The 16,022-nt window shown below is 38.1% G+C and overlaps 1 protein-coding gene across 5 annotated transcripts in view; it reads right to left on the reverse strand.

The window, feature by feature from the left end:
* Positions 1-16,022, reverse strand: part of COL24A1 (collagen type XXIV alpha 1 chain) — a 234,615-nt gene that overhangs the window by 129,410 nt on the left and 89,183 nt on the right. For all 5 annotated transcript variants that reach the window (XM_065554165.1, XM_065554163.1, XM_065554162.1 and 2 more), the window contains exons 15-19: positions 9,732-9,785; positions 9,586-9,630; positions 9,165-9,218; positions 8,302-8,355; positions 6,515-6,568 (exon numbers count right to left, since the gene is read on the reverse strand). In XM_065554165.1, the coding sequence (XP_065410237.1) occupies positions 6,515-6,568; positions 8,302-8,355; positions 9,165-9,218; positions 9,586-9,630; positions 9,732-9,785 (261 nt within the window). The remainder of the gene's footprint in view (positions 1-6,514; positions 6,569-8,301; positions 8,356-9,164; positions 9,219-9,585; positions 9,631-9,731; positions 9,786-16,022) is intronic.

Consider the following 16,022-nt stretch of genomic DNA (forward strand, 5'->3'; position numbering starts at 1 on the left):
AGGCAAATTTCTTAGTAACAGACAAAGCTTAAGAATCTTTTTGATTCCAAAAGCTATATACACCAAATAGGATTTCTAATAGTGATATAAATAAAATTAACTTAAATTTGATTAATTTTCAGTAAAAGCTATCACACCATCAGGTGAAACCCTATCAGAAAAGTTCACTTGCTGACCTCCCCCCTTAAAAAGTGTCCAATTTTAAATTCATTTTGGGCAGTCTTGAAAAGTGCTATGACTTACTCTCAACTTCCCCCTATGGAAAAATTCCCAAGAGGAATGGTAAACTGTGTTCAACAATACAATATGGGAGACTAGCAACATTAAGTGCACCATCTATAGTAAGATCTTGAACAAATATTAATGGACTTCCACTAGGCTTAAAACAGCCAACCTTAATAGATAGAGGCATATTCTCTCCCTATTGCATATTCTCTGATTATAGGACAAAAGAGCTTTCAGACAAATGTGCTCTCATCTCAGAGACTTCATAGGCTGGATAACGGCAATCAATTCCCTACCTTGCGGAAATACTGGCAAAATCCCAAGCCTTCCTTTCCACAGAGAAGACAAAATAATTTTCCTCCACACTTATGAAGAAAATGACCCTTTCAGGAAGGGCCAACTTAGACTTATTTCCAAGATCATGGCAACTTTTGTAAGTTGTAATGTTCCCATACTTGAAAAGCTATTCGCTAGGTGAGGCTTGACCTCATCTCCCATGATGCAGCATGGTCTCCTCTCAGGTTCAACCACTCAGGTGCATCATAAGAATCTCACAACCAGGGTACATCATGTGAAATAGAGGAAAATGGGGACATAAAACACCTGAATTACAACAACTCCACAAGGCAGACAGAAAGAGAAACAGAACATTTTCACATTAACAAACAGTGATTTTGGAGAACTTTCCATTTTACAAAAAACAAAAACACAGACCCAATCGCTACAAATGTTTTGACCTTTTGTTCTGATTTGGGATGAAAACAAATATCAAATATTGGAATTTCTTATGAGATAGAAATTTCAATTTTTGACCAGCCCTAGTTTGTGTATTTTAAGTTCCCAGGACTAGGTTCTAAAGGCCAAATCCTAAGGTCCCTTTTCAGTATTCATTCACTGTTTATTCAGGCAAACTCCTATTGAAGTAAATTAAAGTTTGCCTGGGTAAAGGCTGAATATAAACTGAGTAATGACATCACAATTTGACTCTATAATTGTGAATTTTAAACATTAGGAGATGGACTGTTCTTAGCTACTGAACTTCATTGTCTGCATAACCTCAAAATATCATGTGATGAGATGAAACGTGCATTGAAGACAACTCTTTCTCCCTTTTAGAGCTAACAGTTCAAAGCAGCCAGTGATTCACTTGCAAAAGATTTGGATTTTGTTACTGTTTGCTATTATGCTGATGTGCTCCTTTTCTTTGTAATTCTATAGCCCTGAGGATAAAACGTATAGCAGCTGACTCCCATATGTATACCTTCCTGAGAGAATAAGTTAACAAGTTCAGACCAAAATAATACAAAAATGAAATAAAGGTCTACTGAAGATAATGGCTACTGCTCCCTTTGCTCCAGATGAAATCTATTTGTAATACTTGAAGCAGATCTTAAGCCGCATCTGAAGGAAACAATAAACTCTGCTTTAAGAGCCTATTTTGGGGATCAACTAAAATAGGCGCATGGCTCAAGATTCACCTACAAATAAAATATTATGAATGCATTTGGAAACCTCTTAAAATTCATTTTAATTTCATGCATGTTAAGACATCTCACCTATTCAATCTTGTTATAACTATTATGCAAAAAATACGTTTTGTGTGTTAAAACACTTCTATACAAAGGCTTGCAATTAGTTTTGTGAATAAAATAAATGTCTAGAAAAGGGCACGTTTACATGAACCATTTTAAGAGACATGAAGAGGCTGGACAATATGTCAGCTCTTCAATGGCTCAAAAAAACTCAGGTTTTTTGAGCCATTGAATGGCCTGCTAAAAATATCTTCTGCTCTCTTAGCAGCAAATACCCTGCAGTGGATCTTGGTTCAGTGGAAGCATACCCAGAAGAAAGGTTGGTCTGATACTGCTCAATCCCCAGACTGAAAAAATGCACTCCCTAGCCAAGGGTCATGGAGCCACCCAGAAAGTGAATGAATATGAGACCCTCTATTCCTGCCCCCCACACTTGTCTCTTATCCTCAGGAACTTTAAGCCACCCACGCATGGCCCTAAAGCAATCAGGAGTTACTAAAACTCTAATCTGAAGTAACTCTTTTGCACAGCTGGAGAGGAAAGACAGATTTGGTGAGTTATTTGAGGCTGGACTGCATATAAAAAGCAAAAATGTGTGTGTGTGTGTGTGTGTGTGTGTGTGTGTGTGTGTGTGTGTGAGGCCTAGTGGGCCTATTCCTGCTCTTGCATACACCAGGATAAATATTGACTTCAGTGGAGGAATTGCCTGATTTACAACAGTTTACATGAGAGAGGAATCAGGGACTGTACAGGGTTGCTGGAACAATTTGTATAGTGGGGAAGCTGAGAGACATTGAACCAAACCATAAACCCTGGATATGATGGAAACCACTTTAAGCCAGAGGGTGCTGCCACAACCCCAGCACATCTAGTTCCAGCACCTGTGGGGCTGTATCACCCCAACTGCTATATCTCACATCTGTCCCAGCTGTGGTTTGAGTTTGAGGATAGAAGTGTTCAGAAATCTCAACCAACCATTGCTTGTGAATAAAAGCAGAGACCAGTGTGGGCTGGAACCAGTCTTTATAGGACCTCTTAGAAACTATGTCTACACTGCAGCTGGGAGGTATGTTTCTCAGGGCAGGCAGACAGATTCATGCTGGCTCTGCTCAAGATGGTATGCTAAAAATAGCAGCATGGATGTTGCTGCATGGACGACAGCTTGGCCTAGCTACCTGAGTCCAAGACCACCCAACTCCTTGGGTCTGAGCTCAGGCAGCTAGCTCATGCCACCGCCTGTGCTGCAATGTCCACACTGCTATTTGGAGTGCCCAAACTTGAGAGGAGCGAGCACGAATCTGTCTGCCAGAACTGGGAATCACACCTCCCAGGTGCAGTGTAGACACACTGTTTGGGGAGGGGGCATGACATGTCTGACCACTTCAATAATGCAGTGGAAGCAGTGAAAGCGCTCCTCCTTAACCTGCCAGCTAGCTTTCTTTGAAGCTTTGAGCAGAAATGCTACCTGAGATGTATTGGCAGGGCATAGCAGGGAAACCTGCACTGCTACTGTCCATACTGTATGTTTACGGTCTAGTTACATCAAAATAACAACTTGCCAGGGAATTCAGGTCACTTTTAAAAACAAAAATAAGATGGGGAAAATAAAACACAATTCTCATTTTGAAGCAGGGTTTTTGTTTTGTTTTGTTTTGTTTTTTTGCCTTCTACTAGAGAACCTTTGGCATTCACATTCCTCTAAAGATTGTGGAATACAGCTGTCCCGCCCTTATTTGCATCTCATATTTCACCATATGGTGACCATGTTTATAAGTGTTCATTGTACAGACAAAGCTCATTTTATCTCATGTCAACCTGACCAGCATAAGAAAGGCTAAGGGATGCATAACTTTGGAGTGTTAAACGTGGTATTTGTTCAGTCAAATTTTCAAAGACAAACACTTGGTCATTCTACAGTTTTGTTTACATAACAAGACAGACAAAGATTTTCTTCTGAGGGCTCTGATTCCCCCAAGCAACAGAAAATGCTAAATTTTTTCAGACAGGAAATGCTTGCTTGCTTGGACACTAATCCCATTAACAATGCGTCTAGAGCATGACGTGGTATACAATATCATGCAGGTATGCATTCTTTTGCATCAAAAGAACTATTACTATCACGAGACGAACTCAAATCCATGACATACTCTATTAATGACATTATATTGAACAAACCAATTCACTTCTTTAAACAACATCAATCAGGTTCAAAAAGGATTATTTTCTTGCAATATGCAGTCTCTTAATTTAGCATTTTCCCCCACTTTCAGGTGAGATTTCCTTGAACATCACTATGTAAAAAATGGCACATTCCTACCCCAACAGATCTGGTCCCTCTGTATTTCTTTGTACTTAAGGGACAATCTTTGTACCACTTTTAAATCCTCTTAAAACTGCAAAACCAAAACAGCTATGGGAGGTTGTTTTTATTCTACCTTGCTTATCTACAGATAAAAAAAAAAAATCCAAATGCAGGGCCAGATTCTATCTGTATTCACATCTGCACAACTCCACTGAAAACAAGACTTGCATGGGCGTAACTGAAGGCAGAATTTGGTCTATAGAATCTTTACTACTGGCGATGTAGCATGAACCAGAAAGAATCTAACTGAACTTGCAGATTTTAGGCTCACTTTGCAGGACTGGTATTTAGAAAAACAACTTTTTCTTGTAAACTCAAGTACTCAACAAGTTTGTCCTGGAGTCATTGAGAGAGATGGTCAACATGGAACCTCACAATGTAATTTTTAGAGTTACTTTTCAGGGATAACCTCATTTTAAAGAAGTAAAAGAGCCTTCAAGTATAAAATGCAGACTTTTATACAATTTCAGTAAGGATATTTTAACTAAAATCAAACTTCTGAGGAATCTATTTACACAAAATTCCAATGGTATAGAAAGGTCTGATGAAGCAAATGTTAAAGCCTTATCATTTCCCCATAAACTATTAAAGTGAGGAAGACTGTGTCCCCGTATAATATATGATTGAAATTCTACTTATATCTTTGCTACTTTTAGAGAGTTATTTTTAACACAGATACACACAATGTGCTATTGTGATTCTCTAATATGATACCAGTAGGTGTTCTATCATATTAGGTTTTGCATTAAAAATTAAAAAGGACAACACTAATAGTAATTTAAAAATTTAAATATATTATAGGCAGAACAGGTACTACCACCTGTTAAGGTTGCCGGATATCCCCATTATAAGATCCCGTTTTCAATTGTTTATAACTTTGCTGAATTTTAGCTATCCAGGCTGACATTCCCAAATGCCAGATGTCTGCCTAAGGTGGTTTTTTTTTTTTTTTAATTTCAACAAAAATGGTTCAGCTGTTTCTGAGAATGAGGCTAGTGAAAAATACATTGCTTTGCCCATGTTAAAAAGTCCTGGTGAGTTTTTCTTTGAAAAGCCCACCTTCACAATGCTTTGAAGCAGGGAGCTGAAATTGGTAGGGGTGGGACCTTGTGCCAAGGAAGTGCATTTTGACATATCTGTGTAAATCTGCCCAAATTCAGTCTAGTTATAATTCTTTGAAAAATTGCTTGCTCATCACTTTTAGTAGCTAAAATCTCTGAAGATTCCCTCCTTACCGTGCAAGCTTGAGCCTCTTACAGCTCCTACCGTTGACCAGATTGTTCATGTGCCACCTCCACAGAGTGCCTGAGTGTGCTCCATCCCTTCATGGGTCCTATATTTGACCCTTACTTCAATGGGACTGCTCAGGTGAATGAAGCTACTAATATGCACAAGTGTTTGCAGGATCAGGTCTCATATTAGGGCTAGAAGATAGTGCTATCTGAGATGCTGCAGTTATGTAAAAACTGAAAGAAAATATTGACTTTTAAAGGCAGCCTCTGTACTGTTATGAAAAACTAAGTTAAAATGTTCTTAAAATACACTTTCAGTTTACAATTGTAAATGTGTTATTTAAGTTGACAATGATCATTTAATAAACATCATCATTAGCCAGTTGGCATATTTTACAAATATACACACATATTGAAGATTATAAAGATTTTTGAATAAATCTGTTGGAAAAAGTTAGCCGGTTAAGAAAATAATCTGATTGTTGGTTTCTTCTGTCCAGAAAATGGCATGGCTTTCCTATGTAGTCTGAAACATTCAGTCTACATGTCGTGACTCAAGATGCAAATGCCAAAAACACCCAGATGTAACATCTCAAAGATTTAGCTGGATTCCATGTAAACTTCCAGAATATGAAGCAGTTCTAAATCAACTGCTATGCCAAAGTTAAAATTTTAACAATATACAGTATCCAGACTGTCCAATGTATATACTTTGCAGTCCTCTTAACTACATGTGCTCTGCCCCAAGAGATAAACATAAATATACAGCCAGTTGTGAACATTTTTGAACGTAAACATGCTGCAGAGTTCATATATGGAAATATGGATTTAAGAATCGCACGTGTTTCATCCTAGCTGCAATGCACAACTGGAATCAACTGAGAACTGATCATGGCTACACATTAGAATGGTGCACATCCAGCAGCATTCAAGGAACAATGTATGTTAATCCTGTGTATTAAAATTATTGTCCAATAGCACCTTATCATATAAAGAAACCTGAACTAATCCATTTGTAAAAGGACATGATTGAAAACCACTTTTTACCCTAAGACTAAACCTTTGAACTGACCAACCGCAAGTTTTCCTTCTAATTTTTGTTTTGTGTTCAAAGCACAATTAACATTAAATGTTTCATTTACATCTTTCAAGCAATTTCTTACCTCAGGCCCAGGAGGACCAGATGGTCCCTGGGGTCCCGGATCTCCGATTTTTCCCTAAAAAAAAAATCCAAAAATTATAACTTAGATAGCAAATTAAAGCTTTACAAGAAGCAGATTTGTATTAGATTTTTGAAAGCACTACAAACATCAACATATCAAATAAAATATTTAGCTGGATTTTCAGTTAAATAGGATTAATTTTTATACAGCTTCTTTCTCTATTTAATTAAGTCTAGTTATCCATTACTGGAATTTTTAATGAGTCCCTCTTGCAGCTACAATAATAAAAACATAAGTCATTTATAGATATTTAATAATGAGTGGTGGCAGGAATTATATCTAAATTAAATATGTATGTGAGTATTCATATAATGAAAAAATATTTCTTAAACCTGTGTGTGTATTATACACACACAAAGGGAATATGAGGGTTACAAAACTAAGTTCATATAGATACTTTCAATAGGCTTATTTGACTAACCCTGCACCATTAAAATCAATGGGAGTTTTGCCATTGGTAGCAGGATCTGGTCCAACTACATATCTTGGTGGTTCGGCTATACAAGATTTACACACAAATTTTTAAAATTGCATGACCTTATTTTTCTAAATCTTGATCTCCTTTCCCCCATTTCTTTCCCTCTGTTTGTTGCTGCTGCTGAATGCAGTGTGTCTAAAATTTAGGGCCTTCATCCTATAAATGTGTTTAATGTCACTGAGGTTTGCAAAGTTAAGCATGTGTTTGCTTCCAATACTTTAATTTAACAAAGTACTTAAACATCTGATTATTTTAAGTTATTCAGCAAAGGGCATAAACACATGCTTAACTTTAAATTTAATGGGACTACCCTCACTGCATAAAGTTAAGCATGTGTGCATAAGTTTTTTGCAAGACCAAGACTCTAGATTATGAGTTCCACAAGGTAAGGAAAAGTGGTGTTTTTTTTTTAATTGCAGTAAATTACCTACTGCATTATGGGTGCTAAATAGCAATACCATCATCATGATTCAAACTGTGCATAGGAAAGCTCCAACTCCGCTGACAAGTTCTAGTGACATATTAAGTGGGCTGGCGGTGTTTGCCACTATTAATTATACAGAAAGTCAGTCTGGTCATGGGGAAAAAAGAGCAAAAAAGTCTCAAATTTTTGGTAAGGAGAATTCCAAGACCCAACAGTTGCATTATTACAATCAAAATATCCTTTATTCTACTGCTGAAACCAGTTTAAGTGCTGTCCAGTACCAGCCACTGCAATTCTGCAGCATCGGCAGTGCAAAAAGGCAGGTAAAAGACTGGCAATACTACATCCTCTTCAGTGCGGCTTCCTTGTCACAGTGTCTTCTAAGGCAGGAGGAGCAGTGTTATGGCAGAGTTGTCAAAAAACAATTGACAAACACACAGGCTTAATCATAAGCCAGCAGAACTTCTAAGACTGAATTCAAGCCTTACTTTATTTGTATTTTGGGGTAAGTGATTTATTATTATGGTGATGATTAAGTGAGCCCTAAATACCCAAGTGACCTTCTACACTTCATGGGAAATCTGAACTAGCAGATTAATGACTGAGCAGCAAAATGCCCTCCTATGGACCAGAATCTGGTCTCAGTTACACCAGTTATATAACTCTCTTGACTCCAACAGCATTAACTCCCAATTTACACCAATGCTAGTGAGATCAGAATTGTTCCATAAAGCATTTGGATTGGCTGAATGATACAAACAAGTATCAACCCACATGACACATACTGATGTAACCAGAGTAAACAAAATAAGTGTTCAAACCTACAGGAGGCCCTGGCTTTCCTCTGATTCCTGCTGGTCCTGGCAAACCAACAGAACCCTTAAGGGAAAAAAAGGCTATTAAATATTATTGTGGAAAATTATTTATAACATTGCATGTAGTAAAAAACTGGTTACGCTTTCCCACTTGTGCAAAATTAATTAAATATCAGCTCAACACTCAGACCAAATTTCAAATCCATTGAGTGAATCTGAATGAAACTCTTACATTCATGTTACAGCAAAATAATTCAGTTAGTTTATGCTATTTTAATTAGTTGTACTGTCTGCAATAACAACGTATCAGCTTAGAATTTTTATAAAAACAATCCTTTGGGTAATTTAGGAGTTATGGATTACCTACCAAAGATTCCATTACTCAAATAGGTGTGAAAAGCTTGTTTATTAACCATTTTCATTATATTCCAGGGCATCCTGGGCTGTCTGATAACACATTTTTGCCTGGCTGCTGACCACAGTTTTCAGGTTTTTTGGGTCAGATAAAAATGTAGGCTCCACCCCAGGATGCTCCTTGGCTTCTGTTGCAAATGACCTGTATAACAAGCTGTCCGTGAGTTTTGGAGGGAATTAGACTGCTCTGTCCTCCCTCTTACAGCATATTTTCTGACATGCATAAGTGCACTCAAGGCAGCCAGAATTTGGCCCATACATTTTACATGCCTTTGATCATTATTTTCATAAAGAAATTAATTAAAATAATGGTACAGAAAATAAAATAGTGCTGGGGTATTCAACTGATATCGCCGAATTCCATTTGATTGTAAATTACTTGCTGCAATTTAAAAGAAGAAAAGGCCACTGGGATTATTAGACCAGAAGATATGTCAAAAGGGTGCTGTCTTAATTTACCTTGTCTCCTGGATAGCCCAGCTCTCCCGGCTCTCCTGCAATGCCTTGTTCACCCTAAATAACATATTATTTTAAACAGACATATATATGCAGCTTACATGGTGTATTTTTCAGACTCACAAAAGCAGAAAGATTTAAATCAATGTTCAGTATTTAAAACGATAACATGGTTTTTCAAAGGACAGCGCATGGTGAATCGCTGTAGAACCCAATCCTGCAAACATCACTAACACAGTGCTTGACAGCACTATTCATGGTAGTCAGCGCTATGTCCAGCAGTGTTTGTAGAATCACACACAATAGCTTAATAAAAAGAAAACAAAAGAGGAAAAACATGAAAAAGGGGTGCTTTGCAAAACAGATGTGAGAAAGACTGTCTAAATGTAATATATCTCTATTAGAATGGAAATATTTAGATCACCTTATCACCTTTCATTCCAGGCTGCCCCAGACTCCCTGGAAGACCCTATTAAAAATTAAAAAACAAACAAACAATGTTTGACTATTATTTGAAAAATAGTCGAGGCAATTGGCAAATGGTAATGTGAGTTTTGCTTAACGCCATACCAGAGGCCCAGGAATTCCAGAAGGTCCACTCGGTCCCACAGGCCCAACAACACCCTAAACAACAGAAAATAAGATGTCTGCATTAAACTTTTACTTTCAGGGGGACTACTTCCTGAATGATTCAGGGAACTGGAAATGCCATAAAGTATCTTTTGCCTCTATGTTATTGGTTGCGTTCCAGCCCAGGTTGGCAGTGACTGAAAGGGTTTTCATCTTTTTGCTATTTGGAGATGCAAATCCACGTACTCATGGACAAGTATCCAGATCACAAAACCTCCACTATTACTGCCATCCTCTATCTCAGCAGCAGCACCATGAACTAAACTACCCCCTCATTCCTAAATGTCATGCACCCAGAAGAGGACAGATGCATATTTAGTGGGGGAGTGTGAGAAAGCTTGCACTTGTATTGTAACTGCAGTCTGTACCTGTTCAGTACATAAACATAAAAACTTCAGTCCATGCTGGGACTGCCAAATCCAGCCCTTTTCGGTCAGCACCAAATTTGATTTAAATGAATTATTCTGCTTTGAAACATGACTCTTGTAAAGGAATCTCAGTGATTTCCATATCAAGTATACCCAATATACAAGTGAAAAGATGCATTTCTCCTAAGTACCAGCTGTGCACATTTAGCCTAAACTCTAGCAGCCAAGCTGGGTTCTTTCATTCTCATGCATCTTCACCAGTAAATAAAGGTTAACTATATCAAATTAATTATTACACTACTCCTCCAGGTGATTTAAACTTGCACTTCCACTACTAGATGCTGCAAGAGGAGAAACAGAGAAAAAATTAAAGGTAAAACTAAAAGAATCAACAGTATATTCATGCACGATGGTTAGATGAACTTGAGAAATGATCTGATAATGGCTACAACCATCAATACAGGGAAAAATGCTTTTCTGCTTCCTGCCATTGATTCTACAATTTGAAAAGAAAACGGCAAAGTGGTGTGTCCCAGTTGCTGTAGATGCCATCCAAGAATGCAAAGAAAAGTCTGAGGATGAGGTCTTTCATCATTTGCGGAAATAACGGAAATAACAGAGAAGATGAGAGAGCTTCCCATGTGCAGCCTCCTGCACTGCTGATATATTCAGTACTTAAATCAGCCCTATAACACATTTTGAAAGTTCAAAAATCCTTCTGCAGCCACCAACAGCCTCATGGTTAGTTGACTGAAAAAGGAAGATTGACGGCTCAGCTTCCCAATGATGCCTCCCTGGTAAAATTATCAGGAAAACTGTCTCTCTACATCTGCATCCAGCTTCCATGAGTGATTAGAAGTGTTGCTTTGCCATGGAAGCTGCTGCCAAGAGGACTGAGCTCTTGACTGAAGTGTGCTGCTTTTGCAGTGGATATTGCACCAAGGCAAACTAATTTAAGCTGCCTTAGTGGTCCTATAAATATTCATTGAGAATAAGAAAGGCATTGACTGAAAAAGCAGAATTTCACACCAGGGATTCTGCAGAGAGACATCACACTTTCCAAAGCAACAGAAGGAGGTTTCAGATGGGTTTGACAGATTACAGTTTGATGACACTAATGTCACAGTCTCCACGGGAATCTGGCTTGATCTAGTTAACAGCAAAGAACTAGAACTACACAAAAATAAAACAGAAAAATTATTCAGAGAAACTATGGACCCTTTGCATTATTTAGGTACCATGACTGATCCCAAATAAAAAGCTTATAGATTGAGTCTAGAACAGGAAGAAGTAGAAACAGTCTGTTGCAATTTAAATGTGAATTCCTTCCTACTCTTCTAGCACTTAAAATTGAAGATACAGTTTCTTCAACAAAAATATGTTTGCGAAGGAGATTGTCTCAGTTTGTTGTACCAAGATGGTGTGAACCTGTGGAAATAAAATCACAGGTAATAGAACTAAATTAATAATTTTGTCAATTTTTTTAAATTGCCAGCATCAATTGAGTATGTATTAGCACTTACTGGTTGGTTTGGCTGAAACATCATAATAGGTGCTGAATGAGCAAACAGTATATCAATATCAGGCAAAATAAAAAAGAAGTTTAACTACACAGTGGAGTGATGACTCTATTGTGTTCATTTGTTTTACCTACAGAATTGCAAGCTTTTCATTTAAGACAACACATGCACCTTGTGATGATTGAAGAATAAACATACTTATTATGTGAATCACCTAGTATGTGATTCACATGGTTTATTTCACAAAAAACATTCACTGTGTTTTGGGTTTTTTTTTAAATGTTGGGGAAATATTATAACTGTCCTAGTCAGTATCACATATGCAGACCAACTGTCTTCAAATTACACCCTCAGTGACACATGCAACCTCATTGACATCAGTAGGTTTGCATAGGTGTAGCTGAAAGAGTTCTGATGTGGATGCACAAGTAGGCATAAAAACTCACTCTTGGTGTGTTGGCTCCAGAGAGCTAACAAAAGTGAAAAAGCAAATACAAACTTATTTTTGTCAGCAGATAAGACTCTGTTAAGCTGTTACTTTTCAGACAGAACCACACCTTAAATCTGAAGAAATATATACACTAATGTATAATTGCAATTTTTCCCATTAGAATAGTGCTTGTAATACTCTAATCATGATATCCAACATTTACGTGTTTCGTGAGAAAGAATGAGGAAAGTATGCTTCTATCTCATTACTAAAAGGTTGAAAATGAGAAAAAATTCAGTTTCCAGAATGTTGAGGGAGGAAAAGGGTAATTTGTCCCAGCTTGTTAAAAAAAAGAAAAAGAAATGTTAATTCATCATTTTTGTTATTTCTGAATAGAAAATCTGTGCTCTGATAATTCCAGTAGCAAGTTTACTCAAAGTCTACATCTTTCTAAGGCTCATGACCTTGTAATTCATGACAGACGGAATCATGCAGACAACCAGAATTTGGTACTTGGCAATAGTTTTGACACTTCCAAAGAAACAATAGCAGGAAGTGTTTACAAATGTCTTGAAATCAATTCTCCCCAGCTGCTTGCTTTACCATCACTTCTATGAACAAACAAAATAATGTACATAGTTCTCATCTTGCACATAATTAGATTAAATACACTACTTGAACTAATACTGTCAGCTTCAGCTAGAATTAATGTTGCATTGGTATCTGCTGTACTACATTGCATCATGTCACAACATAATGTATATAACAAATATTAAACACCTTGGGACAAATGCTCAGGTCTTTATTTTTTAATTCAGTCCTCACAGCAAATGGGAGTATGCCTGAACAGCGTCCGAGTTAAAAAGTGAGGGTCAGATGGCAGCCTTTAAGCCATAAATTACATTCAGGGTGTGGGTGCAGTATAGCAAGGGGTCATGCTATAGAGGGAACCCCAGCAGAGCCAGCCTTCTACCATCCCTTTAAAGGAGCACGGTCCCCTGTAAATACACCTTCAAAAAACAAACTGTAGCCTTGAGGATTCCCTGTGTTACTAGGAGCACCTTGAAATACAGCACTGAAACTTGATATTGAGGTACACAACAATGAGCTTTATGACAGCAATGCCTGACTATCCACACAGCACCGAATATGATAGATCTCAAAGTTCTTTTCCACAGTGCACTGAGCTTATTTAAAAGCCTGCAGTAGATTCCCCTGGGGCCATCTGTTCTAAAGTTGTTCCAAAGCCCTGTTCAGAAATCCAGAGGGAATGTCACCATGTGAAGCCTGTTATCTACCTAGGAGAATTAACCTCCAAAAGAAGCAGATTTTCCAACACAGCCCTGGCTCAAATTTCTTTTGGAGGAACTTTGCTTTGAAATTCACCAAAATGTTCACAGGATCCTATCCAGCTGCAATGGGAATGCACCACATCACTTCCCTTCCCACTACCTTGACTACTCCATTACCTTTTGGGGAAGCAATAGCTCCCTATCATAAGCAGGGTATATATCCTTTTGCACATATGTTTTGTCTGCGTATTTGCCACACACAAGACTCAACTCAATGGCGATCATAGTTTGGTTTTCAGATTTGGCTATTTTTAAATCTGTAAACACTTTCACAGCTTTTTAGCATATTTGCATTAACTGTAAACACACACACACACACACACACACACACGCGTACAAACGTGTCCAGTGATCAAAGAAACTCCCTATGCCACGAAAATCTCAAATCCTGGAAAGCCACCTTCTCGGGGGGAGCAGTAGTGGAAACAGAGGCTTTGCAACACACTCTGAAGGTCGAATTCTGGCTCTGTTGGACTAGAAGAGTGCATTACAGAGTCAAGGGTCCCCACTCAGAAGGTCCAGCCTCAAACACTCAACCTTTCAGATCTGGAGACTCTTAGCAAGAGCATTTTAGCTGATCTCACCTGTGCAGAGAGAGGCAGGTCCCAATTCTTATTTACCCTAAGGCCTCTGTACTTTGAGTGAGCGTCAGTTACAGGAATATAGAGCACATCTACCTGAATGCCCCTTTACACTGTCGGAGCTGTGCGAAAGGGCCTTAGTGCAAATGAGGATCAGGCCCACAGTATTTACAAGAACCAGTCCTCAAACCACTTACGGCCTTGGAGAGCAAAATCAAATTACACCATCAATTTAGTTTTGCTAAAAACCACTAGTCTGAATAGATCACCTTAGACCAGATTATATGTAGTTGTCCACATGTGGATATTTTCTCTCTCCCTACTCATTTCAGCAGCTAAAAAAAAAGCAGCTGTTAATGTAGAAATGCTAGTTTAAGTATTTTCTGTCAAAACTTGTCTTACTTTTACTGACAATAATTTAGAAGCACAGATTTTATTTATTTATTTAGCACAGTAGAATACATACCCTGTATACCTGATGTTTTGGAAGCATGCAAATCATTCCAGCTGTAAGACTGAGTTTGGAAGCTTTGGCAGTCTTGCTGCACTACATTTGTATCACAATGCCAGCCCAGAAGAGCCTGAGTTTCTGAAGCCCATATCCAGAGCACGGATAGCAGGAGAGGGAAAGCCACACCAAGAGGCATCACATGAAAACAAACCTTATGCTACTGGAGCCCCACGCCAGAACATGGCGAGGATAAGGCCAAGTAGACGAAGCTGCTATTCCTTATCTACTGGGGATGGGCTCCCAAATTCAGGGGCTTTTCTTACCTACCCAAGTAGCCATGCCTCTCCTGCTAGCTGTACTCCATCCACCCATGGAGCACATGCTTTCTGGTTTGGTGTCACAATACAGTAGCAATTATCTTATGACAAACATCACCATATCACCACTAGAGCCAGTTGCAAATGAACAACAAAAAATGTTGAAAATGTTGACCATCACTTAACCATTTTTCATCAAAATCTTGCAATTTTGAAAATTTTCAACCAGCTCTAAATATAAGGCTCCATGCTGGGCACAGGGACGCACCCACACAGATGTAGTTGCAGGATCAGGGCCAGACTTCAGGTAAGATGAAATTTACCAAACATTATCACATAGAATGTGACAGATCTACTGTTCTGAGAGGGTCCCGTACCCTGGAAACCATGAAATCCCACTAAATTAGCTTATCATCACATTACTGTTTGTGTTGGTTTAATTAGGTTAAACATTTAAAAACTTGTTATTGCTTTTTTAACAGCAATATAATGATACAATGCTTAATAAGATTAAATTATTGGAAAGGGAAGGACAAACAAAAAGAAGATAAGAATAGTGGTCAGGAAATGGGAGATTGAATGAGACACCGTGTGACGGGGTGTGATGAATAGAAGCTTTCACATTATTTGGCTCACCCTGTGCCTACACTGTCCCCCTACCAGCTTTCCATATGACTGTTTGGGAAAGATCACATTTTCTTTGTATTCAAACCGTTACTCTTCCAGGCTTTGCCTCTTCAAAGTCAAAGTTTAATTTCTCTATGAGGCACCCATCACTGACTGCCCCAAATAACAGTTCTGAGATTTAATTAAATTGGTGATTTTACCAAAAGCAAGACATAGAAAAAGTGTAAAATCAAAGGTAGTACTAGGCTAATACTTCTAAAAATATTGCTAGACAGGCAGAAATGTTTATTTTGTAAAGTAAGAATCTATTATCCAGATCCAGAAATGGCAGAATCTTTGGTGATTGATCCACAGCTCAAAAACTGTTTCACAGCTTCTGAATCCAATTTTACAACCTTCACCCTCACTGTCCTCCAAATGCATCTGTTAGCAAAAGCCTTCTCCACTTAAACATCTCTGTTTTCTCACTTCTATATTCATGGTGACAGGATGCTTATTACACCCCATTTTTACTGGTCCGCTAAGGAAAATATAACTGCACAAACTCATTCATTCTCAGTTAGGAGGCTTTGTTCCTAGCAACAT

Source organism: Chrysemys picta, chromosome 8, assembly GCF_011386835.1.
Source record: "Chrysemys picta bellii isolate R12L10 chromosome 8, ASM1138683v2, whole genome shotgun sequence".
In the NCBI taxonomy this organism is placed as follows: domain Eukaryota; kingdom Metazoa; phylum Chordata; order Testudines; family Emydidae; genus Chrysemys; species Chrysemys picta.